Raw genomic sequence first — 26,559 nt, forward strand, 5'->3', positions numbered from 1 at the left:
GTGTGTGTGTGTGTGTGGTGTAACTTTACATAGAAAGTTTGTAGTTTCCCAGCACCCACTGCTGTTCCAAGGAAACCCTATCTATCTGTCTCCTCCCCCTTATGTCTCTCTCAGAATACAGTACATTCTAGTTTTATTTTCCTATCTAAGATTTCTTTCTAAGTTAATATTTAAGTATAAATGCTACTCAACATTTGTTCTCTCTCTAGCTCTCACACACACTCACTCACACACACACAAGAATGCCACTCAAAAGTGTTGCCACCCCTTTGTACACACACACACATACACACAGAGAGAGAGAGTAAAAAAAACACAGAGAGAGAGTAAAGAGAGAGACAGAGAGATGTCATGTGCAGTCGTGTCCCAACTGTAAAGCCGGAGGTATCTGAGTTCTCTCACGCTCTCCCTCATAATTTTTGCTTTCTTCCCTGGGACGGGACACGTGCAACTCTAATTTATGTCAGTATTCTCTGATCGAGCGAAGATGGTGTCTTCGTTCCAGATTATGTGGATGTTCAAGGATGGGGTCATTCTGTTCTGTACACCGTTCCTGCTCCTCCCGCTGCCTCTACTGATCGGAACCACGGTATGCACCAAATTTCTGGAACGGACTTATTCCAGGGGTCCCTATCTCCTCTTCACACCATCTAGGCCTAGTCTTTCTGCTTTCTGCACCAAGAGTATGCTATCTGTATAATGATTTAAAATATTTCAATAAGAACCTACTAGTATTCTATCGTCTTGTTAGATATTTCATGAATTATTCATTTGTACACCTGACGCATGGTGATTTTGACTTAAACATTTATTCCTTTAGACCTCCCCCACACACGCACGCATGCACAGACACACAAACACACACGCATGCACACACACACAGATGTATTATGTTCATTTATTTTTCAGAAGAGAGCACTTATTCTGCCAATTCAGAAAATGGAAATTCCTACAAATGTTCAGAGGGTAACAGGGTCAGGACCTGGTGTGACAAGGGGGTGACACATTCCTTCAGCTTGCGCCAGGGGTGAACTTGGCGCAGAGCTCTCGTGTTGTCTTTAACCCTTTGTTGTCCTCTTAAGATAGAACTGCCCCGCTAAGCAGCCTGGTCTCAAAGACTACACGTAATATAGTAAAAGGAAATCCGTGACAACTCAAATTAGTGTGATATGTTAAATTTGGTATGGTTACATAAGACAGAAGGTTATAGCCATGGGAAGTAGGGGTGCTGAAGTAATAAGGATTCTAAAACTGTATAATTACTCTTGTCTGAACACTGATTGAATTTGCGCAGCACATACACTACCAAAAAAGTTTGGGGTCATTAAAATTGTTCCTTGTCTTTGAAAGAAAAGCATTTTTTTGGTCCATTAAAATAACATCAAATTGATCAGAAATACAGTGTAGACATTGTTAATGTTGTAAATGACTATTGTCGCTGGAAACGGCAGATTTTTTATGGAATATCTACATAGGCGTGCAGAGGCCCATTATCAGCAACCATCACTCCTGTGTTCCAATGGCACGTTGTGTTAGCTAATCCAAGTTTATCATTTTAAAAGGCTAATTGATCATTAGAAAACCATTTTGCGATGATGTTAGCACAGCTGAAAACTGTTGTGCTGATTAAAGAAGCAATAAAACTGGCCTTCTTTAGACTAGTTGAGTATCTGGAGCATCAGCATTTGTGGGTTCGATTACAGGCTCCAAATGGCCAGAAACAACGCTGTGTACCACTCCCTTCACAGAACAGCGCAAACTGTCTCTAACCAGAATAGAAAGAGGAGTGGGAGACCCTGGTGCACATCTGAGCAAGACAACAAGTACATTAGAGTGTCTAGTTTGAGAAACAGACACCTCACAAGTCCTCAACTGGCAGCTTCATTAAATAGTACCCACAAAACACCAGTCTCAACGTCAACAATGAAGAGGCAACTCTGGGATGTTGGCCTTCTTGTAAGAGTTCCTCTGTCCAGTGTCTGTTCTTTTTCCCTTCTTAATCTTTTCTTTTTATTGGCCAGTCTGAGATATGGCTTTTTCTTTGCAACTCTGCCTAGAAGGCCAGCATTCCGGAGTCGCCTCTTCACTGTTGACTTTGAGACTGGCGTTTTGCAGGTACTATTTAATGAAGCTGCCAGTTGAGGACTTGTGAGGCGTCTGTTTCTCAAACTAGACACTCTAATGTACTTGTCCTCTTGCTCAGTTGTGCACCGGGGCCTCCCACTCCTGGCATAGAAGAGGGAGGAAACATTTCCTCGTCACACCATAGGGTGTTGAAGTTCAAGTTTACATTACTTGAGCTCGACGAATTCACATCGCAGATCAATGTTTATACAATGGCACCACCAGACACAGAGAACATTATGTGTTCATGTGCTTCAGTTATTTTGTGTGTGTTTGTGTCCTTTTGACCTAAAGAATATTTGGGTTCTCTGTACTCTATATGGCTCTAAAAAAAGTATTGTAACTGTGTGTGTTGCAGGAGGCAAAATGTGCCTATGTAATAGCTCTGATGGCAGTGTACTGGTGTACTGAGGTATTGCCACTAGCGGTGACTGCTCTCCTGCCCACTGTCCTTTTCCCTCTGTTTGGCATCATGGAGTCCAAGCAGGTACACTTCCCTCACACACACAAGCGTGCACACATACAAAGACAATCTCTCACGTACGTGCGTAAAGATGTAGGATCTTAATTTGAGCACCCTGCTGCAGGAGAACTTTCCTGCAATGGAAAGGAAATGTAAAACTTGTAGCGTATTTGAGGTTTAAAAAGGCTTTTGAAGTTTGTAATTTCCACTTTGACTTGATTTTCCCTTACCGAAAATGTACACTACATTTGCTGCTATAACAGCTTCCACTCTTCTGGGAAGGCTTTCCACTAGATGTTGGAACATTACTGCGGGAACTTACTTCCATTAAGCCACAAGAGCATTAGTAAGGTTGGGCACTGATGTTGAGCGATTTGGCCTGGCTCGCAGTCGGCATTCCAATCCATCCCAAGGTGTTCGATGGGGTTGAAGTCAGGGCTCTGTGCAGGCCAGTCAAGTTCTTCCACACCTATCTCGCCGAGTGGCGCAGCGGTCTAAGGCACTGCATCTCAGTGCTAGAGGCGTCACTACAGACCCTGGTTTGATTCAAGGCTGTACCACAACCGGCTGTGATTGGGAGTCCCATAAGGTGGTGCACAATTTGCCCAGCGTCGTCCGGGTTAGGGTTTGGCCGTGGTAGGCCGTCATTGTAAATAAGAATTTGTTCTTAACTGCCTAGTTAAATAAATAATCGATTAAAAAAATTATGGACGGGGGCATTGTCATGTGGAAACAGGAAAGGGCCTTCCCCAAACTGTTGCCACGAATTTGGAAGCACAGTATCCTCTAGAATGTCAATGTATGCTGTAGCATTAAGACTTCTCTTCACTGGAACAAAGGGGCCTAGCCCGAACCATGAAAAACAGCCCCAGACTATTATTCCTCCACCAAATTTTACAGTTGGCTCTATGCATTGGGGCAGGTAGCATTTTCCTGGCATCCGCCAAACCCAGATTTGTCCGTCAGACTGCCAGATGGTGAGGCGGATTCATCACTCCAGAGAACGCGTGTCCACTGCTCCAGTGTCCAATGGCAGTGAGCTTTACACCACTCCAGCCGACGCTTGGCATTGCACGTGGTGATCTTACGCTTCTATGCGGCTGCTTGGCCATGGAAACCCATTTCATGAAGCTCCCAATGAACAGTTCTTGTGCTGATGTTGCTTCCAGAGGCAGTTTGGAACTCGGTAGTGAGTGTTGCAACTGAGGAGAGACGATTTTTACACGCTTCAGCACTCGGCGGACCCAGCTGAGCCGTTGTTGCTCCTAGGCATTTCCACTTCACAATAACAGCACTTACAGTTGACCGGGGCAGCTCTAGCAGGGCAGAAATTTGACGAACTGACTTGTTTGAAAGGTGTTATCCTATCACGGCACCATGTTGAAAGTCACTGAGCTCTGCCGTAAATCCATTCTACTGCCAATATTTGTCTATGGAGATTGCATGGCTGTGTGCTCAATTTTATACACCTGTTAGCAAAGGGTGTGGCTGAAATAGCCAAATCCACTAATTTGAAGGGGTGTCCACATACTTGTGTATATATTGTATCAACCCCTACAAAAATGTCCATTAATTATAATCCACATAATAATAGACATTTCCTGTTGAGAGATTATTTTCCTGCTGTAGCAAACTAGCTCAAAGTAAGATCCTACATCTGTATCAGGTGTGTATGCAGTACCTGAAGGACACCAACATGCTGTTTGTAGGCGGTCTGATGGTGGCTGTTGCCGTGGAGTCATGGAACCTTCACAAGCGCATCGCTCTCAGGGTTCTACTTGTTGTGGGGGTGCGGCCTGCTCTGTGAGTAGCTAATCACAGGTGTCTATCTTTATCAGTTTTTCAGGTATCAAATCAGGATTGTCTGCAAAATTCAAGACCATGTAAACCCACTGAGCTAAAGCCTAGCATTCCTTCCTCCTTCTCCACTTCCTCTTTTCTCTTTCTGTTCCCCTTTCGCTGTCCACGCCAGTCTGATGCTAGGGTTCATGGGTGTGACAGCGTTCCTGTCCATGTGGATCAGTAACACAGCCACCACAGCTATGATGGTCCCCATTGTCCAGGCTGTCCTGGAGCAGCTCAACAGCCCACAGAGTGGGGAGAACCCCTTGCCCATCCCCCAGAGCCAGGAGAATGGTATGACTCCCGAGGAAAAACTGGAGAACAGTTCAAACCCACAGGACAAACTTATCATCCAGGACAATCACATTCCACTGAAGAAACCAGCCACAGAGGATAAAGTGGACTCCCCAGACAAGCCAGGTCACCAGGACAACTCTCTGACTGATGGGAAGCCAGGTGAGGGGCACTGGGCTGGGGGCAGAGGTCAGAGCAGGGGGCTAGGTGAGACTGGAGTACTGCCTTCTCACCAACACACCATAATACAGTTACATGTACATGGCGATTTCAGACAAAAGTAAACTTAGGCTGTATGTCTACAGGCAACAGGCACACTATAGCCTGCCTAGCTAACAACTTTGGCTGTGACCTCTTGGTTGTCCTGATTCCCAAACTTCTCTAATATATAGTGGTATTGTCTCCCCCTCCCTCTCTGTATAAAGTGGTAATGTCCATGGTCTTGAAGGAGGGGACTGCAGCAGAGGAGCAGGTTGGGGAGGAAGAGGAGGAGAAGGAGAGGATGAAAATGTGTAAAGGCTTGATGTTGTGTGTGTGTTATGCTGCCAGCATCGGAGGCACTGCCACTCTCACTGGTACCGGACCCAACCTCGTCCTCACAGGGCAGATGAGCCAGTATGTAACACACACACACGCACGCACACACGCACACACGCATGGCGTATGTACCTCTCACAGACACACACCTCGCAAATATTAGTGTATATCCCATATATATGAATATAGATATGGGAGTCTGAACATATCGTGTTGATCAACTGACATTTAACATTTTTGAGAAGTGAAGTTCTTAACAGAAACCCACTGTCAGACTCTTCCCTCAGAACGGTGACGTGGTTAACTTTGCCTCGTGGTTCGCCTTTGCCTTCCCCACAATGCTGCTAATGCTGACGCTGGCCTGGCTCTGGCTCCAACTCGTCTTCATCGGCTTCGAGTGAGTGACCTGGCCAGAGCATCACAGTGCATTATTTTAACTCTACTCTCTCCTCTCTCTCAGTTCAACCATGACATGATATTTGTAAAGGTTTGCATAGGCTAAATAGGGGCAATGTCTCTCTCACTCACTCTGCTTCTTAAATAATCTCTCTCTCTCACTCAGTCTGTCTTTCTCTCACCCCCTTCTCTTTTGCTCCCCCACTCATTTCTCTTGTCCCTTTCTCCCACTCTTCCTCTCTAGTCTGAAGCGTACGTGGGGCTGTGGTGCTGTGCAGTCAGCGAAAGAACATGCAGCGTATGATTTGATCCGTGAGGAGCATCGTCGTCTGGGGCCAGTGTCCTATGGAGAGTTGAGTGTCCTGGGGCTGTTCATTCTGCTGGTGGTGCTGTGGTTCACACGAAGCCCAGGCTTCATCAACGGATGGGCAACCCACATCTTCAACACAAAGGCAGAGTATGTAACACACACCACACAGTGAAATACTGTACACACCATATATATACACTCAACCACACAGGCTCACACACAAAACACTAGCAGGTGGAAATATACAGACACATGCACAGTAACACAAGCTTGATCTGAAGGATAGGCTACCTGAGTTGTCTTTAGACCCAGAACCTTCTGTTAGAACAAGTGTCAGGTCATGGGGAACTGGAGAAAACAAACACAAACGGACAAAACCTGTCGTTCACAGAGTAAACCGTCTGTGTTACATCAATAAACATGTTCTGAACTTTGACACACAGAAACACAAACTTGTGCACGTACACACGCTCTGACCAGCACACACAAAGACTTGCATAGGCACATGCACACACAGAGTCTGGGAAACATGATCTCACTAAAGTGAATGAGAGAGAAAGCACACTTCTTTATGACAAACAGATCGATGGGCAGGAGAGGCACACACTGTGTTCTCTTTTATCTGGTCATGTGACCTCCCTATCACAGAGGGCATATGTGACGTCTGTCAATCTATGAATGGGCACATCACCATGGAAACAGGTGTTGATTATAACAGAATCCTGGATCAAACTGGGGCTAAGGTCATCAAACATGCTCTGTCCATTACGTCAATCCACTCTTTATTTGTATTTGTAGTTATTAAGGATCCCCATTACCTGCTGTCAAGGTAGCAGCTACTCTTCCTGGGGTCCAGCAACATTAAGGCAGTAATATATACAATTACAAATATTACATGACATTACATTTCATAGCACTTTCACAACACATTACGTGTGTGCCCTCAGGCCACTGCTGTACTCTACTACCACATATCTACAATACAAAATATATGTGTACGAGTGTGTAAAGTGTGCGTGTTGTGGATATGTACATGTGGATATGCATGAGTGTGTCTGTGCCTGTGTGTCTCTTTACAGTCCCCGCTGTTCCATAAGGTGTATTTGTATCTTTTTTTAAATCTGATAGTACTGCTTGCATCAGTTACCTGATGTGGAATAGAGCTCCATGTAGCCATGGCTCTATGCAGTACTGTGCGCCTCCCATAGTCTGTTCTGGGGATTGTGAAGAGACCTCTGATGGCAGGTCTTGTGGGGTATGCATGGGTGTCTGAGCGGTGTGCTAGTACTTTAAACAGACAGCTCGCTGCATTCAGCATGTCAATACTTCTTACAAAAACAAGTAGTGATGAAGTCATTCTCTCCTCCACTTTGAGCCATGCCGGATTGACATGGATATTATTAATGTTAGCTCTCTGTATACAGTTGAAGTCGGAAATGTACATACACCTGAGCCAAATACATTTAAACTCAGTTTTTCACAATTCCTGACATTTCATCCATCTAGTAAAAGTTCCCTGTCTTAGGTCAGTAAAGATCACCACCTTATTTTAAGAATGTGAAATGTCAGAATAATAGTGGAGAGAATGATATGTTTCAGCTTATATTTCTTTCATCACATACCCAGTGGGTCGGAAGTTTACATACAATGGTAGCATTGTCATTAAATTGTTTAACTTTGGTCAAACATTTCAAGTAGCCTTCCACAAGCTTCCCACAATAAGTTGGGTGAATTTTGGCCCATTCCCACTGACAGATGTAGTGTAACTGAGTCAGGTTTGTAGGCCACCTTGCTCGCAAATGCTTTTTCAGTTCTGCACACAAATTTCCTATAGGATTGAGGTCAGGGCTTTGTGATGGCCACTCTAATACCTTGACTTTGTTGTCCTTAAGCCATTTTGCCACAACTTTGGAAGTATGCTTGGGGTCATTGTCCATTTGCAAGTCCCATTTGCGACCAAGCTTTAACTTCCTGACTGATGTCTTGAGATGTCGCTTCAATATATCCACATAATTTCCCTCCTCATGATGCCATCTATTTTGTAAAATGCACCAGCCCCTCCTGCAGCAAAGCACCCCCACAACATGATGCTGCCACCCTCGTGCTTTACGGTTGGGATGGTGTTCTTCAGCTTGCAAGCCTCCCCTTTTTCCTCCAAACATAATGATGTTCATTATGGCCAAACAGTTATATTTTTGTTTCATCAGACCAGAGGACGTTTCTCCAAAATGTACGATCTTTGTCCCCATGTGCAGTTGCAAACTGTAGTCTGGCTTTTTTATGGCGGTTTTTAAGCAGTGGCTTCTTCCTTGCTGAGCGGCCTTTCAGGTTATGCCGATATAGGACTTGTTTTACTCTGGATATAGATGCTGTTGTACCTGTTTCCTCCAGCATCTTCACAAGGTCCTTTGCTGTTGTTCTGGGATTCAGTTGCACTTTTCACACCAAAGTACGTTCATCTCCAGGAGACAGAACGCGTCTCCTTCCTGAGCGGTATGATGGCTACGTGATCCCATGGTGTTTATACTTGCGTACTATTGTTTGTATAGATGAAGGTGGTACCTTCAGGCCTTTGGAAATTGCTCCCAAGGATGAACCAGACTTGTGGAGGTCTACAATTGTTTTTCTGAGGTCTTGGCTGATTTCTTTTGATTTTCCCATGATGTCAAGCAAAGAGGCACTGAGTTTGAAGGTAGGCCTTGAAATACATCCACAGGTACACCTCCAATTAACTCAAATGATGTAAATTATCCTATCAGAATCTTCTAAAGCCATGACATCATTTTCTGGAATTTTCCAAGTTGTTTAAAGGCACAGTCAACTTAGGATATGTAAACTTCTGACCCACTGGAATTGTGATACAGTGAATTTTAGGTGAAATAATCTGTCTGTAAGAAATGACTTGTGTCATGCACAAAGTAAATGTAATAACCAACTTGTCAAAACTATAGTTTGTTAACAAGAAATTTGTGGAGTGGTTGAAAAACGAGTTTTAATGACTCCAACCTAAGTGTATGTAAACTTCTGACTTCAACTGTACATTTAAGGTCCTGTTTGGAGCCAATTGTTAAGTCCTTCATCACATTGTCATTGGGTTATAATTAGTTAGTGTTCAGAAAAGGATTGGAAGGCCTCTCCCCGGCCTCCCTCTGCTGCACCTCTCCCTAACTCCTAATCCATGTATACCCCTACCCTAATCCCCTGCTGCCTCCTAACCCCACACAGTCTAACCCCCTAAAATATCCTATAGGATTCAAATAGAAAAATCCTATTACAATCCAATAGCAAATCTTATCAGATTCTGGAAGCTATCCTGTAGGATAGAATCTTATAGGAGTCCAATAGGACTGGTTCCAAAATCTGATAGGATTGTTCTATTGGATTCTTATACTGAAATCCTATAGGATCCTATAAAATACAATTCTATCAGCCTAAATCTCCCAGACACTTGAATTACAGCCACTTGTCACCTAGCCTAGGGATTATAAAAGTGCCTATTAAAATCTTATAGGTGACCAATAGGACTGGTTCCAAAATATGATTTTTCTATTAGTCATACTGCAAATTAACTTGCAGCCTTGAATCCCTGGTAATGGCTCACATCAACACCATAATCCCAGAAACCCTAGACCCACTCCAATTTGCATACCGCCCAAACAGATCCACAGATGATGCTATCTTTATTGCACTCCACACTGCCCTTTCCCACCTGGACAAAAGGAACACTTATGTGAGAATGCTATTCATTGGGTACAGCTCAGCGTTCAACACCATAGTACCCTCAAAGCTCATCACTAAGCTAAGGATCCTGGGACTAAACACCTCCCTCTGCAACTGGATCGTGGACTTCCTGACGGGCCACCCCCAGGTGGTGAGGGTAGGTAGCAACAAATCTGCCACGCTGATCCTCAACACTGGAGCCCCCCAGGGGTGCATGCTCAGTCCTCTCCTGTACTCCCTGTTCACCCACGACTGCATGGCCAGGCACGACTCCAACACCATTGTTAAGTTTGCAGACGACACAACAGTGGTAGGCCTGATCACCGACAACGACGAGACAGCCTATAGGGAGGAGGTCAGAGACCTGGCCGGGTGGTGCCAGAATAACAACCTATCCCTCAACGTAACCAAGACTAAGGAGATGATTGTGGACTACAGGAAAAGGAGGACCGAGCACGCCCCCATTCTCATCGATGGGGCTGTAGTGGAGCAAGTTGAGAGCTTCAAGTTCCTTGGTGTCCACATCAACAACAAACTAGAATGGTCCAAACACACCAAGACAGTCGTGAGGGCACGACAAAGCCTATTCCCCCTCAGGAAACTAAAAAGATTTGGCATGGGTCCTGAGATCCTCAAAAGGTTCTACAGCTGCAACATCGAGAGCATCCTGACTGGTTGCATCACTGCCTGGTACACCTGTTGTATTCGGCGCACGTGACAAATAAACTTTGATTTGATATTGTGGTGGTGTGTTGAATAGGTTGAGAACCTGGGTCATTCTACCAATTACCAGCCTTTTGAGAAGTGTAACGTGGTCAATTTTCTATTTTTTTCCACCTAATTTTAACATTCTGTCATAAAGAGCACATGTTCAACTTCATAAAAAACAAGTTTTCCCATCTCAAGAGGATTTGTTTTTGTAAATTACTATAGTAAGTGCTTATTAAGTGCCAAATAAAGTAAAAGGATTGACTATAGCAAGGTTTATTATTTCTTCTTAAATCAGCCATAAATCCCCTTGTTACAGGGAGAATGAAAGCTTCCCACTGGGCACACACTGGTTGAGTCAATGTTCTTTCCACATAATTTCAATGAAATTACATTGACCCAACGTGGAATAGACATTGAATTGATGTCTGTGGCCAGTGGGCTGTTGTGTGCAAACAGAGAGTTTCAATTGAATGCAAGCTTCACATTTATTGATATTATTTTGTGCCTGCCTATCTATGGGTAACAGGGTTGATGTGTTATGCTCAAGCCGCTCAGTTGTTCACCAAAAAACACCAGAAAATTGCCAAAAAGAGTAGAACCAGCTTTCCTGCTTTTGACTGATGATTTCACTATTAGATGTTCAATGTTTCTTCAAAAAATATATTTAAAAGGGAATTGTTTTACCATATTAAAACGAGAGTTCAGTTCACGTAACATGGTTGACAAAATGAGGGACAAATGCAAATGAATCACTAATCACATAGAATAAATTATGATCTTCAAAAATGACTGTCAAAGAAACAAAATAACTAGGGCTTTACAATGATGGTGAAACTTGGAGACATTTGGGGATTAAGTGGGTTAAAATCTTCCTAGAAGTGACACAGGGTTGACGGAGGGACATGTCAAAATGCTGAATTTGGGCACTTTAGATCGAAGTGCCCGGAGCTGAGTTTCTACTAAGCTAACATATGGGAAATGGAGCCGACGGATAGGGCTGCCGTGCTCTTAGGAAACTTTGTAGTATTTCATTTTTATGTTTTATTTCTTACATTATTAGCTCAGGAAATGTTTGTGTTATTACATACAGCTGGGAAGAACTTTTGAATATCAGAGCGGTGGTAACTCACCAGCATTACCAGCATTAGGACCAGGAATACGACTTTCCCGAACCGGATCCTTTGTTCCCCAGGGCAATTGAACTGATTCCAGAGGCTGTTCCAAAACACAGCCGAAGGAAAATAGGTACTCAGAGGGGACTTTTAGTCCGACTCAGTAGGCGCGCACACCACCCACCGCTTCCGAGTATATTACTCGCTAATGTTCAGTCTGTGGATAATAGAGTTGACGAGCTCAGGGCAAGGATATCCTTCCAGAGAGACATCAAGGATTGTAACATACTCTGTTTCACGGAAACATGGCTCTCTCAGGATATACTGTGTCCGTTCAGCCAGTTCGGTTCTCAGTTCTTCACGCAGACAGGAAAATATCTCTCCGGGAAGAAGAAGGACGGGGGTGTATGTTTCATGATTAACTACTCATGGTGTGATTGTGATAACATACAGGAACTCAGTCCTTTTTTTCACCCAAGAGAATTCTCTTCGGTTACAGTCACAGCCATGTATATTCCCCCTCAAGCCGATACTACGACGGCCCTCAAGGAACTACACTGGACTTTGTGCAAACTGGAAACCACATATCCTGAGGCTGCATTTATTGTAGCTGGGGATTTTAACAAAGCAAATTTGAGAAAAAATGTTACCGAAGTTCTATCAACAGATTGACTGTAGTACTCGCGCTGCTAAAACACTCGACCACTGCTACTCCAACTTCCGGTATGCCTACAAGGCCCTCCCCCATCCTCCCTTTGGCAAATCTGATCACGACTCTATTTTGCTCCTCCCTTCCTATAGGCAGAAACGTAAACAGGAAGTACCCGTGCTAAGGACTATTCAATGCTGGTCTGATCAATCGGAAACCACGCTTCAAGATCGTTTTGATCACGCGGACTGGGATATGTTTTGGGTAGCCTCCATGGAACAACATAGACAAATACACTGATATGGTGACTGAGTTTATCAGGAAGTGTATAGGAGATGTTATACACATTGTGACTATTAAAACCTACCCTAACCAGAAACCGTGGACAGATGGCAGCATTCGTGCAAAACTGAAAGCGCGATCCATGACATTTAGCCATGGCAAGGTGACTGGGAATATGGCAGAATACAAACAGTGTAGTTATTTCCTCCGTAAGGCAATCAAACAGGAAAAACATCAGTATAGAGACAAAGTGGAGTCGCAATTCAACGGCTCATACACGAGACGTATGTGGACTACATAGAGAGAACCAGCCATGTGGCAGGCACTAACGTCTTGCTTCTGGATAAGAACCATTCCTTCTTCGCCCACTTTGAGGATAACACAGTGCCACCGACGTGGCCCGCTACCAAGGACTGTGGGCTCTCCTTCTCTGTGGCCGACGTGAGTAAAACGTTTAAGCATGTTAACCCTCACAAGGTTTCCGGCAAAGACGGCATCCCTAGCCGCGTTCCTCAGAGCATACGCAGACCAGCTGGCTGGAGTGTTTACGGACATATTCAATCTCTCCCTATCCCAGTCTGTTGTCCCCCCCCATGCTTCAAGATGACCATCATTTTTCCTGTACCCAAGAAAGCAAAATTAACTGAACTAAATGACTATCGCCCCGTAGCACTCACTTCTGTCATCATGAAGTGCTTTGAGAGACTAGTCAAGGATCATATCACCTCTACCTTACTTGACACCCTAGACCCACTTCAATTTGCTTACCGCCCCAATAGATCCACAGACGATGCATCACCATCGCACTGCACACTGCCCTATCCCATCTGAACAAGAGGAATACCTATGTAAGAATGCTGTTCATAGCTCAGAATTCAACACCATAGTACCCTCCAAGCTCTTAAGCTTGAGGCCCTGGGTCTGAAACCCGCTCTGTGCGACTGGGTCCTGGACTTCTTGACGGGCCGCCCCTAGGTGGTGAAGGTAGGAAACAACACCTCCACTTTGCTGATCCTCAACACTGGGGCCCCACAAGGGTGCATGCTCAGCCCCCTCTATACTCCCTGTTCACCCATGACTGCGTGTCCACGCACGCCTCCAACTCAATCATCAAGTTTGCAGATGACACAACAGTAGTAGGCCTGATTACCAACAATGACGAGACAGCCTACAGGGAGGAGGTGAGGGCCCTGTGAATGTGGTGCCAGGAAAATAGCCTCTCAGCCAACGTCAACAAAACAAAGGAGCTGATCGTGGACTTCAGGAAACAGCAGAGGGAGCCCCCCCCTATCCATATCGACGGGACCGCAGTGGAGGAGATGGAAAGCTTCAAGTTCCTTGGCGTACAGATCACTGACAAACTGAAATGATCCACCCACACAGACAGTGTGGTGAAGAAGGTGCAACAGCGCCTCTTCAACCTCAGGAGGCTGAAGAAATTTGGCTTGGCACCTAAAACCCTCACAAACTTTTACAGATGCACAATTGAGAGCATCTTGTCGGGCTGTATCACCTACTGGTACGGCAACTGCACCACCCACAACTGCAGGGCTCTCCAGAGGGTGGTGCGGTCTGCCCAACGCATCACCGGGGGCAAACTACCTGCCCTTCAGGACACCTACAGCACCCGATGTCATAGGAAGGCCAAAAAGATAATCAAGGACAACAACCACCTGAGCCACTGCCTGTTCACCCCGCTATCATTCAGAAGGCGAGGTCAGTACAGGTGCATCAAAACTGGGACCGAGAGACTGAAAAATAGCTTCTATCTCAAGGCCATCTCAAGTCTGTTAAATAGCCATCACTAGCACATTAAAGGCTGCTGCCCTATATACATAGACTTGAAATCACTGGCCACTTTAATAATTGAAACACTAGTCACTTCAATAATGTTTACATATTTTGCATTACTCATATGTATTTACTGTATTCTTTATTATTTGTATTTTTTCTTCAAGCTTTACAGAATGTACATCAATGTAAGTACAAAGATTTTACCATATCCCAACCACCCTCCTTCCCTCCCTCCATACAACACATCCACCCAACCCCCTAGTCCCTTCCCTACCTCTCCGCCCTACCTCAGTCCACCCACCTCGATTCCCTCCCTCCCATCCCATACCCTCCCTCAATTCTGTCCTCGAAAACAAAAATTCTACAGAGATATCACACCAAATAGACCTTCAAGAATACAGGGGGATGGGAATATACAAACAACTCAATACAGATTCAATATACAAAAACATAAATAAATGATCAGTAAACCTTGGACAAACTTGCTTGGACTGGATCTAATCAAATCAAACTGTATTAGTCACACACGTCGAATACAACAGGTGTAGACCTTACAGTGAAATGTTTACTTACGAGCCCCTAACCAACAATGCAGTTTAAAAAATATTTTGATATGAATAAGAGATAAAAAAAACAGCATTATAGCATTATATTGATGATTGTACCTATTATGTAATGACTTCTGGTAATGCCTACTGGGAAACCTTAAAGCATGTCATCAGAGGGGAGCCTCTGCAAGCCATTAAAATATGATATAAATGGTTGCCATTTTCTAACAAATGTCTCATTGGAACCCATAAGAGAATACTTAATTTTCTCAAGCTTTAGGAAGAACATTACATCGTTGAGCCATTGAGAAGTAGAGGGGGGCTGAGCAGACTTCCACTGGAGAATAATTCTATGTCAAGCTAATAAGGATGTAAAAGCAACAATATCGGCATGTTTGGGGTCCAAGGAGAACAAGTCTTCTGGAATGCCAAAAATAGCTTTCAAGGGACAAGGCTGCATGCAGGTTAATTTCAATTTCACTCTATCCATCTCCTCATCCAACCACTCCTGTGTAAATTCAACACCCATTTCCCGTTCCCAAGCAGATTTCATTTTGTTGGTGGAGTGTTTGTCCAATGACAAAATACACAAATAGATCTGAGAAATTACTGCTTTCTGTCGAGGTAATAGAGTCAATATGCCATCCCAGGGTTGGTAAGGGGGTGGAGCGGGGAAGCCAGAAAACTGGGAGGAGACACAATGCCTAATTTGAAGGTAATGGAAAAAGTTAGATGGAGAGAGAGTATTTAGAGGCCAGGTTGGGAAAACTATAAAAAATTAGAAGGACTTATTACCTTTCCTTGTCCAGTAAGAGAAAGCATTATCTATTAGAGAAGCGGGGAATAAGTGATTCTTATCAATAGGACCCATAGTAGATGCAGCAGAGAATTTAAAATGTTATCGAAACTTGTACCAAATCTTAAGTGGGGAAAGCACTATAGGATTCCGAGTATAGCAAGAGGGGGATGTTGGGAAAGAAGAGCAGAGTAAAGCAGGAAGAGAAGCAGAAATACAAGAATGTGCCTCTAGGTGGCACCATGGGGTATCTGGAGCATGTAACCAGAATGGCAATTTCTGAAAGTTAGTATAAAAAGTTGGGTAGTGCCAGCCCTCCACTAAACTTGCAGCTCTGAATTAAAGATTTACTGACTCTGGGTACCTTTCCTCCCCACATAAATGTGGCAACAGCCTAATTGATTGACTTTAAAAAAACATTTTGGTAAAAACAATGGGACAGATTGAAATAGATAAAGGAATTTGTGTAAACTGTTCATTTTTACAATCTCCTTCCTATAAGTGATAGTGATAAGCTACCCCATCTCTGAAAATCAGTTTTCATTTGCGCAAGAGGAGCAAAGTTTGCAGAAAAAAGAGCATGTAATGAACGAGTTACGTTCACGCCAAGGTATTTGAAACCAGAGCGGCTAAGCTGAAATGGCAAGTCTGTCTGCTGGAGCTGTAGCGCTGCTGGATTGATTGAGAAGCACTCACTTTTCTGGAGATTCAGCTTGTAACCAGAGAAGGAGCCAAAGTTTACCAGTATGGAAAGGATAGAATTTAAACAGGTTACAGAGTTATTTACATAGAGTAACAAATCATCTGCATATAATGATAACCAATGTTCAACTCCTTCCCGCGTTACACCTTGGAAAGCGGAGTATGCCCGTAAAGCTACTGAAAGGGTCTCAATGGCGCCGGCAAATAATAAAGGGGACAGTGGGCAGCCTTGGCGTGTCCCACGTTCCAGGGCAAAATAATCAGAACGAGTGTCATTGGTACAGACACTGGGGAGATGTATGCAAGTGACAGATCCATGAGCTAAATTTGTCCCCAAATCCAAAAAAATTTAAGGACAGCAAATAGGTACTCCCAGTCAATTCTGTTGAATGCCTTCTCTGCGTCTAGGGAGGTTACCACCTCAGGGGAGTTGGAGAATTGTTTAGAATAAATCCTATTAAACAGCGTCCGAATGTAAAAAAAAAAAGAATATCTGTCCTTTATAAAGCTGGTTTGTTCCTGCGATGTGAGTCCTGGTAAGACTACTTCCAGACGCCCCGCTATCACCTTCGCCAGCACCTTTACATCCACATTAAGGAGACTTAGGGGCCTAAATTAAGAACAGGAAGTGAAGGAGAAGCGCTATTGAAGCCTGTGTTAGGATAGGTGGCAACGACACTTGTTCAAGTGATGCGTTATACATATATAAAAGTAAAGGGGCTAACTTGGTATAGAATTTCTTAAGTTGGAAACCCATCAGGCCCTGGAGCCTTGCTGCTCTGCATTGACTTGTTAGACTGAATAACTTCTTCAAGGTTGAGAGGAGAATCAAGGTCATCTGCAGTTTCAGCCTCAACTGTGGGAGTCTCCAGTTCACCCAAAAATGTAGTCATATTGGCAGCATCTGATGGAAATTCAGATGTATACACGGAGGAATAGAAAGATTTGAAGGTGTCATTGATCCCCATAGGGTCAGAAATCAAGCTATGAGAGGAATCTTTCATTTGGGGAATCGGACGGGTAGCAACACTGCGTTTTAATTGGTGTGCGAGCAGACAACTTGCCCTGTCGCAATGTTCATAGTAGGTACCATGTGAATGCAATAGTAACCGTTCTGCATCTTTAGTGGACAAGAGATTGAATTCAGATTGTAAGTTCAAGCGTTGCTTATATAGCTCTGGAGATGGCGTCAGGGCATATTGATGGTGTAAGTCAAGGATGGCTTGAGTTCTTCTAGTTTAGGTTTCCAAGTTTTGTTTAAATGAGAAGAGTAAGAAATAATGTATCCTCTAAGATAGGCCTTAAGTGATTCCCATAAGAAAGAATGAGAGGTTGAGCTTGTCTGATTTATAAAAAAAGAAAAGATCAATAGAAGTGGAGATAACGTTACAGAAGTCTGCATCAGACAGGAGAAGAGAGGAGTACGAGTTTGTCCTGATAGGACTATGTCGAGGGCTAAAGGTCCATGAATATCTGTCAGAAATTACAATGGTTAAATATTCAGAAGAATTTACATTTGGAAGTAACTTATGATCAATAAAGAAATAGTCAATACGAGAAAAAGAATGGTGTACATGTGAAAAGAAAGAATACTCTCTTGCCTGGGGTTTCTGAAATCTCCAGGGATCTGTACACCCATTCTGAACTATAAAACCTGAGAAGGACTTTGACATAGCAGAAGGAGACATAGTTCTGTGGTTGGAGTGGTCTAAAGCCGGGCTAATAACACAATTCAGATCCCCGCCAAATATCAAAAGATGGGTGTTCAGAGACGGGATTTTCCCCAGCAACCCATTGGCAAATTCAACATCATCAAAATTGGGAGCATATACATTGACCAATACTACAGGTGTGTGCCAAATGGTGCCAGTTATGATTAAATATCTCCCATGACTGTCTGAAATAACATTAGTAATCTGGCTTTGGTGTTAAAGTCTTAATGGAAAACCTGACTAAACCTGGAGTTTTGTAGCCTTGTTTAATGGGTAAATGGGTCTCTTGTAAAACATACCACATCTGCTTTTAGCTTTTTCATATGAGAGAATACCCTAGACCTCTTGACAGGATTGTTCATTGCCGTAGTATTCCAAGATACGAACTTTATAAGATTAGGCCTACCTATAGTACTACTATTAGTGTTGTTAGCCATCTAAAATATTGAAATGAAAAAGGTGTGAAAACAGACCAAGCATTTGCAAAGATAACGGAGAAAACTGATGAAAAAAGCAAAGCAAAAAAAATAGGACCAAAAAAGGCGCAGCTTCGGTGCATATAAACAGAAAACCTTCCTATCCTAACGCAGAGGCTCCATAGCACCAGCAGTGAAATACATTCGAAAAGGCATTCACAAAACGGTAAAGACGAAAAGAAAGAAAAAAAAACAACAAAGGAAAGAAAGCTCGGAAAAAGCTTGGAATTGTAGCAATGCATTACTATGCTAGCCATCTAGCCAAATAAAAAGGACCTCCCAAATGTGTAGTTTAAATGACAACCACACAAGACGGTATTAGTCATTTTTATCAGTTCAATAACGTTAGTGTTCAATGTGCAGACGAGCAGGGAAGCGGAGTGAGAATTCCACTTTCTTCTGATGAAGTGTACGTTTCACATCGAGGAATTTTGCTATTTTCTTGGCGACATTCGAGCTGAGGTCAAGAAAGATGAACACCTTGCGTCCGCAGAAGTGTAGCTGGTCTCTGCCCTGCCTCTGGGGGATGCGCTCCTTGTCACAGTAGTTGTGAAAACTGACAATAAACACTCTAGGCTTGGAGTTGTCGTCTCCGCCCACTGGGGAGGGGACAATGCGGTGGGCTCTATCCAGCTTCGTGGGTGATGGATCGATGGCCGGACCCAGCACATCCGTGAAGAATTCTGACATGAACTTAACTGAGTCGCCTCCTTCACATTTCTCTGGTATACCAACAACACAAAGATTGCAACGGCGAGAACGGGATTCCAGGTCATCGGTTTTGTCAATCAGCTTTTGGTTTTCGGAGCTCAGACGAGCGACCGTTTTCTCAAGTGCTACTATGCGGTCACTGTAGTCACACAGGTCATGTTCAAAGCCGTCAATTTGGTGACCTTGTTCATCCGCAGCGGCTCAGACACCAACTAGGACGGAGGAGAAGCGGGCCAGAGCAGCATCGATGGCAGTTTTGAGCTGAGTGGCAATGGTAGCTGTAATTTCCGAGACCAGAACCGTACGGAGGTTCTGAAGATCTGTGGGGAGTGGGACCGCATGAGGCTCTGTAACAGTTGGACTGGAGTTGGCGCCATTACCATTCACGTTTGCCATCGCGGTTGAAACGTTAGTTACAGGTCTTCTGCTCCTCAGGTTGTGTGACATTTGAATAAAAAAGGTAACTTACGAACTCACCAATGAAATATGATAATAAGAAACTGGAATGCAAAGTGCAAATTTGGAAAACTTAACTAATGCGTAGGAACCTCTTCCACGAGCTTCTTCTCTATACACATGCGAAACCAAAACTGTGTATATACTGTATTCTATCCTATTCTACTGTATCTTAGTCTATGCCACTCTGACATTGCTCGTCCAAATATCTATATATTCTTAACTCCATTCCTTTACTTTAGATTGTGTGTATTGTTAGATATTACTTGTTAGATATTACTGCACTGTTTCAGCTAGAAACACAAGCATTTTTCTACACCAGCAATAACATCTGCTAAACACGTGTATGTGACAAATAAAATGTGATTTGAAATTCTGTACAATGACGGAAATATGACTAAAACATTGAAAGCCTCATAAGGAAATAAATCCTGTACCCTCAGCTCTTTCATTCACACAGTAAAGGATACAACTGTTAGAATAGCTCATGTTAGGAAACCGGAGATTCTCTGCAGAGCCACAAACTATAATTTAATGGGTTTAAAATATTGAGGTTAATTAAGAAAACAGTTATAATAGGATACTGATTGGGGTGACACAAAATCCTACTATAGGGTTGCCAATAGGAAAAAAAGAAGTCCAATGGCATTCCAATATGATTCTGATAGAGGTGACACAAAATCCTATAGGATCCAATAGGATTACTTTTGATTTCCAATAGGAAAAAAGTAGTCCAACGGGATTCCAATAGGATTCTGATAGAGGTGAAACAAAATATTATAGGATTGTGAGAATCCTACAGGATTCCGATGGAAAAATCACAAATCCTATAGGATTGTTTTACTAGGGCCTTACCTTCCAACCATCCAACCTCTCCAGGTTTGTGACTGATGCCACAGTAGCAGTGTTTATTGCCGTGCTGCTGTTCGTCTTGCCCTCTGAGCCCCCCCGGTACCTCTGCTTCTGGAGAACACAGAGCTTTGACACAGGTGAAACACACACACATGCACACACATGCACACACACACTGTAGACATTACTTGACATGTGTGTGCCTCTCTCCTCTCAGAGCCCCCTCGCGGCCCCACCCCTGCCCTGCTGACCTGGCAGGTGACCCAGAGGAAGATGCCCTGGAGCATTGTACTGCTGCTAGGAGGAGGCTTCGCTCTGGCTAAGGGCAGCGAGGTGTGTTTGTGTGTGTAACCTTGAGTGCGTATGTGCATGCGTGCGTGCTTGCGTGCGTGCGTGCATGAGTCTGTGCATATGTACAAGCTTGAATGTGTGTGTATCCATCCAGGTGTCTGGTCTGTCGCGGTGGCTGGGTGATCAGATGATACCTCTCTGCTCTATCCCTCCCTGGGCCATCGCAGTCATTCTCTGTCTCCTCACCGCCATCTTCACTGAGTGTGCCAGCAACGTGGCTACCGCTACACTCTTCCTGCCCATCCTAGCCTCCATGGTACACCCACCCACACTCAACCAACCACACACACACTTCTCTCTCTCCTCCTCTCGCTCGCTCGCTCACACACACACACTCGATTGCTCTCTCATTCTGGGATCAAGTTTCCTTTTCATAAAATTGGATTGTACTGAATAGAGCTGGTCAATAGGGGATCTGAGCCAGGCCTACTACTGAAGAGTCTCTCAGAGAGCGAAAGAGAGAATGTACGAATGAAAGAGATAAGCAAATAGCAAGAGAAGACAGAGGGAAAGAGCTGAATGAGTGAAAAAGTCAACTCAGAGAGAGCGAGAGATACAGAGAGAAAACAAGACAGGTTATTTACACTAATAGGTCACATTAGAGGCCAGACATTGAGACTGTAGCAGCACTGTGTGTAGAGCTCTCAGCTCTGTTCATTCAGTGACGAGAATCTTTGATAACTGAGCCAACACAGAGCCACACACACTTTCATTCATCCTATTCACATCCACATTGCAGGATAGTAGGTTACTAATTGTGCGTGTACTCATATGTGTGCATGTATGTGCTTGCGCACATACGTACATACGTATGTGCTGGCTAATATGTGTGTGTTCTATTGCAGTCCCAGTCCATAGGAGTGAACCCACTGTATGTGATGGTACCCTGTACCCTCAGTGCCTCCTTTGCCTTCATGCTGCCTGTCGCCACGCCTCCTAACGCCATCGTGTTCTCTTATGGATACCTGAAGGTGACGGATATGGTGAGAGCCCCACTTTTGACCTCTGCTTCTATAGGTACCTACTATACAGTAGGAAGTATGAATAATAAGTTAATGTACTGTATGTTGGCATATATTTCACCCTACCACCCCACCCCAAATCTAAACCCCCTCCTCGCACCGTATTCTTCATCCACCATCCCCTCAACCTACCACCACCTCAGCTTTAACCCCTCTCTCTCCTCTAGGCTAAGACAGGTATAGTGATGAACATCCTTGGGATCCTGTGTATCACTCTGGCCATTAACAGCTGGGGTAGAGCCATTTTCAACCTGGACACCTTCCCCTCCTGGGCTAACACCACTACAAGAGGATGAGGGGGGGGGGGGGGGGGGGGGGATGACCCCCCCAAAACACCATCATATGCCCCTGTACTGCAATACCACTGCTACCGATGCCAAAAAGGGGATGAGGGAGGAGGAGGAACGGGGAGTGTTATCAGGAGACCACTGACAACCCTCACTGGTGCAACAGAGGGCTGGCCATGGGAACACTGGTTTACTGCTTTATTATCAGCGTATTTTATACTTATTTTGTACAGATAATATTATTATATTATATGGTAATGAGGGAGCCATGGAGAACTCGGATGATAAATAACTTGTAAAAGCTGTAATACTGTATATAACTTATATTTGTATTAATGGCAATATTGTGATATCAATTGATATTATATAAATATATTATATTACATAAAATTACAGTGCCTTTGGAAAGTATTCAGAACCCTTGACTTTTTCCACATTTTGTTATTACAGCCTTATTCCTCATCGATCTACCCACAATAACCCATAATGACAAAGCAAAATCAGGCTCAGAAAATTTATTTAATTTATTAATTTATTAAAACTAAAAACGAAGATATCACATTTACATAAGTATTCAAACCCTTTACTCAGTACTTTGTTGAAGCACCTTTGGCAGCGATTACAGCCTCGAGTCTTCTTGGGTATGACGCTAAAAGCTTGGCACATCTGTATTTGGGGAGTTTCTCCCATTCTTCTCTGCAGATCCTCTTAAGCTCTGTCAGGTTGGATGGGGAGCGTTGCAGCACAGCTATTTTCAGGTCTCTCCAGAGATGTTCGATCGGGTTTAAGTCCGAGCTCTGGCTGGGCCACTCAAGGACATTCAGAGACTTGTCCCGAAGGATCTCATCAAGGATCTTTCTGTACTTTGCTCCGTTCATCTTTGCCTCGATCCTGACTAGTCTCCCAGTCCCTACCTCTGAAAAACATCCCCATATCATGATGCTGCCGCCACCATGCTTTACCGTAGGGATGGTGCCAGGTTTCTTCCAGATGTGGCGCTTGGCATTCAGGCCAAAGAGTTCAATCTTGGTTTCATCATACCAGAGAATCTTATTTCTCATGGTCTGTGAGTCTTTAGGTGCCTTTTGGCAAACTCAAAGTGGGCTGTCATGTGCCATTTACTGATTAGTGGCTTCCGTCTGGCCATAAAGGCCTGATTGGTGGAGTGCTGCAGAGATGGTTGTCCTTCTGGAAGGTTCTCCCATCTCCATAGGGGAACTCTAAAGCTCTGTCAAAGTGACCATCAGGTTCTTGGTCACCTCCCTGACCAAGGCCCTTCTCCCCCTGATTGCTCAGTTCTAGGAAGTCTTGGTGGTTCCGAACTTCTTCCATTTAAGAATGATGGAGGCCACTGTGTTCTTGGGGACCTTCAATGCTGCAGATATTTTTTGGTACCCTTCCCCAGATCTGTGCCTCGACACAATCCTGTCTCGGAGCTCTACGGACAATTCCTTCGACCTCATGTCTTGGTTTTTTCTCTGACATGCACTGTCAACTGTGGGACCTTATATAGTCAGGTGTGTGCCTTTCCAAATCATGTCCAATCAATTGAATTTACCAAAGGTGGACTCCATTCAAGTTGTAGAAACATCTCAAGGATGATCAATGGAAACAGGATGCACCTGAGCTCAATTTCGAGTCTCAAAGCAAAGGGTCTGAATACTTATGTAAATAGGGTTTTTCTGTTTTTGTATTTAATACATTTGCAAACATTTCTTAAATCCTGTTTTTGTTTTGTCATTATGGGGTATTGTGTGTAGATTGCAGAGGATTACATTTGTTTTATCCATTTTGGAATAAGGCTGTAACTTAAAATGTGGAAAAAGTCAAGGGGTCTGAGTACTTTCTGAAGGCACTGAATGATAAACGCTTTTCAGTAAGTGTAATAACCAATTTAGCTAAAAACCTGACAATCTTCCAGCAAGACAATAACCCCAAGCACACATCAAAATCCACAAGGACATTGTTAATTGACAACAAATCTACAATTTGCAATGGCCATTTCAGTCTCCGAACTTTGAAGAGGGCAGTCCATAAGCGCAGGCAGAGGACATCAAGGATCTGTAAAGATTCTGTATGGAGGAATGGTCTAAGATCCCTCCCAATGTGTTCTCTAATCTCCTAAAACATTTTAGGAAAGGTTCAGTGTCATTATCCTTGCAAGGGTAGGGTGCTGGAGTACTGAAAACAGAGGAGCCAATAATATATGTATTACTTGTTAAAATAAATCTGAGCAATTGTATTAGTATAAAATAAGTCAAAATGTGAGCGTGCAATAAAGCTTAGTATTTGTATTATGTATTGTATACAGTCTATTTTGCTCATCTTTATCAAGGGTGCAAATAATTGTGGACCCCACTGTACAGTATATGCCATGCATTACCACAACAGGTCTTTTTTTCAAACACATATGGTGGGTAGTGACTAGGAGCGTATTCCTCCACACAAACGCCGCAGGACAGGATAAAGTCCACCAACACCAAAAGAGAGTCATGTTCTCAGACATGTTGACAACAACAACAAAAAACTCTCATACTGACAGTCTTCAGTCAAAGAATATCATGTGTATTTCATCTTTCCCCTCCCAGTTAAGTTATTGGATGCTTTGGTTGAATGATTTAAAAAAATATGTTCAGTAATTCAGAGGATTGTGAGAACAGGAGGGTGCATTGAACTATGGCCCTCTGTCTGGGGCAGGTAGAGCTGTGGGAAAACAGTGACATTTCAGCTCAGCAGGGGGCCAGAGGCATGAGCATTATAGCCCTTATAGTATCAATCAAGAACATATAACCTGGACCCCAGGAAGATAAATGCTGCCTTATTTCCATGATGACCATGTCTACACGCAGAGGCGTCATGCCCATAGGGGCACATGCCCCCTCAGATTTGATCTGTTAATAAATACATGCAAAACATTTGTTGTTTTTCTATAACACTACTAGCCACCTAGCAATTTTATGAAGTTGGCTTTAGCTAGCCCAGATAAGTTTGCAATCTCCCAACCTCATAACTAAGCTACCAATACACCATTTCACGCTATTAATCAAGTTAGAGTAGCTAGCTTGTCTAACTATCTTAGCTAGCAGGCCTGCTGGCAAGGTTGGTAGAATTTAGGAAATTAAGCAATAACTAAATAAGACTCCTTTCAAACTCTTTCTTGTGTTTTTAAAGAAAGGAATGTCCAGCCAGTGATCCCAGTTGATTGGTGTTTATTTTGACGATAAGACACAAGGAAGCACATTAGATGTGCAGGACAACAGTATATTGATGGCTGTAGATTCTTGATTTGTCACGTCAATATCAGACTAGGTATTTTGTGATCAAACATAACCATGACCAAAATAGTACAAAATACAATACATGTAAGTACCTGACGATAAGACACGAGGAAGCACATTAGGTGTATAAACAGTGTTGGTGTTTGTAGATTTGTGTTTCATCTGTTAGCATGGAAATAACTGAATTAGCAGGTAGCTAATGCGACCATTACAGTTATAGCATTCTAGCTAACTCATTCTTACTGTCACGCTGGTATAAAAGGATTTGGAGACAGGCACAGGAATAAATAATAGGGGTTTTTAATACACCCAAAACAAACACGTATACAAAACACTGGGACGTATCCAAACAAAAGAGCGAGGGTAAACCTCATAGAATGACATGGGACGAGACCAGATGAGTCCCTGGGCCTGGCTCTCCAGTGGGTGGGCCTATGCCCCCCCTGGCTACGCCCTGCCCAGCCATGTGAAATCCATAGATTAGGTCCTAATGAATATATTTCTATGAACTGTAACTCAGTATAATTGTTGAAATTGTTGCATTTATATTTTTGTTCAGTATAATTCTCCAACACGCTGTGCTGAAACAATAGCCAATAGAAATGCAGTCTTGACTGAGAGCTCACATAGCTCAAGTGAAGACGGGCTCAAATGGTGGTCTTATAAGTGATCGTAGGACAACATCTAACTCCCGTGAGGGTACTGTAGGAGCCTTGGGAGGGCGTAGCCTGTGGGCACTTTTCATGAATTGCGATACTAGAGGTTGTGTCCCAAAAACACACAGCACAGAAGCTGAAACAACGCATAGGTACTCACACGACCAACAGACATGGGAACAATAACCGACAAGGACAATGGGGAACAGAAGACACATATATAACATACTAATAAGGGGAAATGGGAACCAGGTGTGCGTAATCGGGGTTGATGATAATGAGTCCAGTTTAGTGAAGCCTAGAAGGTCGGTGACGTCGACCTCCAGAACTGGTGGACAGAATGAGCAGCAGTACCGGGGGGATCCGTGACACTTACAGCAATAACAAAAGCACATCCCAGGATGCCCCCAATATCTAACAGGTACCGTACACATATTTATACACATCAGGACATGTACATAGAGAACTTGTACACATT

The 26,559-nt window shown here is 43.6% G+C and overlaps 1 protein-coding gene across 2 annotated transcripts; it reads left to right on the top strand.

Moving 5' to 3' along the window:
• On the top strand, positions 1–24,453 carry LOC106567901 (Na(+)/citrate cotransporter). Of its 2 annotated transcripts, none has more exons than XM_014137773.3 (12): positions 1–589; positions 2,483–2,611; positions 4,254–4,390; positions 4,560–4,885; positions 5,149–5,338; positions 5,535–5,657; positions 5,901–6,113; positions 20,515–20,624; positions 20,705–20,820; positions 20,933–21,094; positions 21,684–21,821; positions 22,028–24,453. In XM_014137773.3, exons 1-12 carry the CDS (start codon positions 461–463, stop codon positions 22,154–22,156), a joined length of 1,902 nt encoding a protein of 633 aa, XP_013993248.1. In that variant the 5' UTR covers positions 1–460; the 3' UTR covers positions 22,157–24,453. The 2 variants fall into 2 exon arrangements, with proteins under 2 accessions (XP_013993248.1, XP_082816508.1); XM_082960382.1 differs by having other exon boundaries at positions 4,297–4,390.
• Positions 24,454–26,559: the final 2,106 nt, after the last annotated feature.

Source organism: Salmo salar, chromosome 13 (genome assembly GCF_965601325.2).
Source record: "Salmo salar chromosome 13, fSalSal1, whole genome shotgun sequence".
Lineage (NCBI taxonomy): Eukaryota > Metazoa > Chordata > Actinopteri > Salmoniformes > Salmonidae > Salmo > Salmo salar.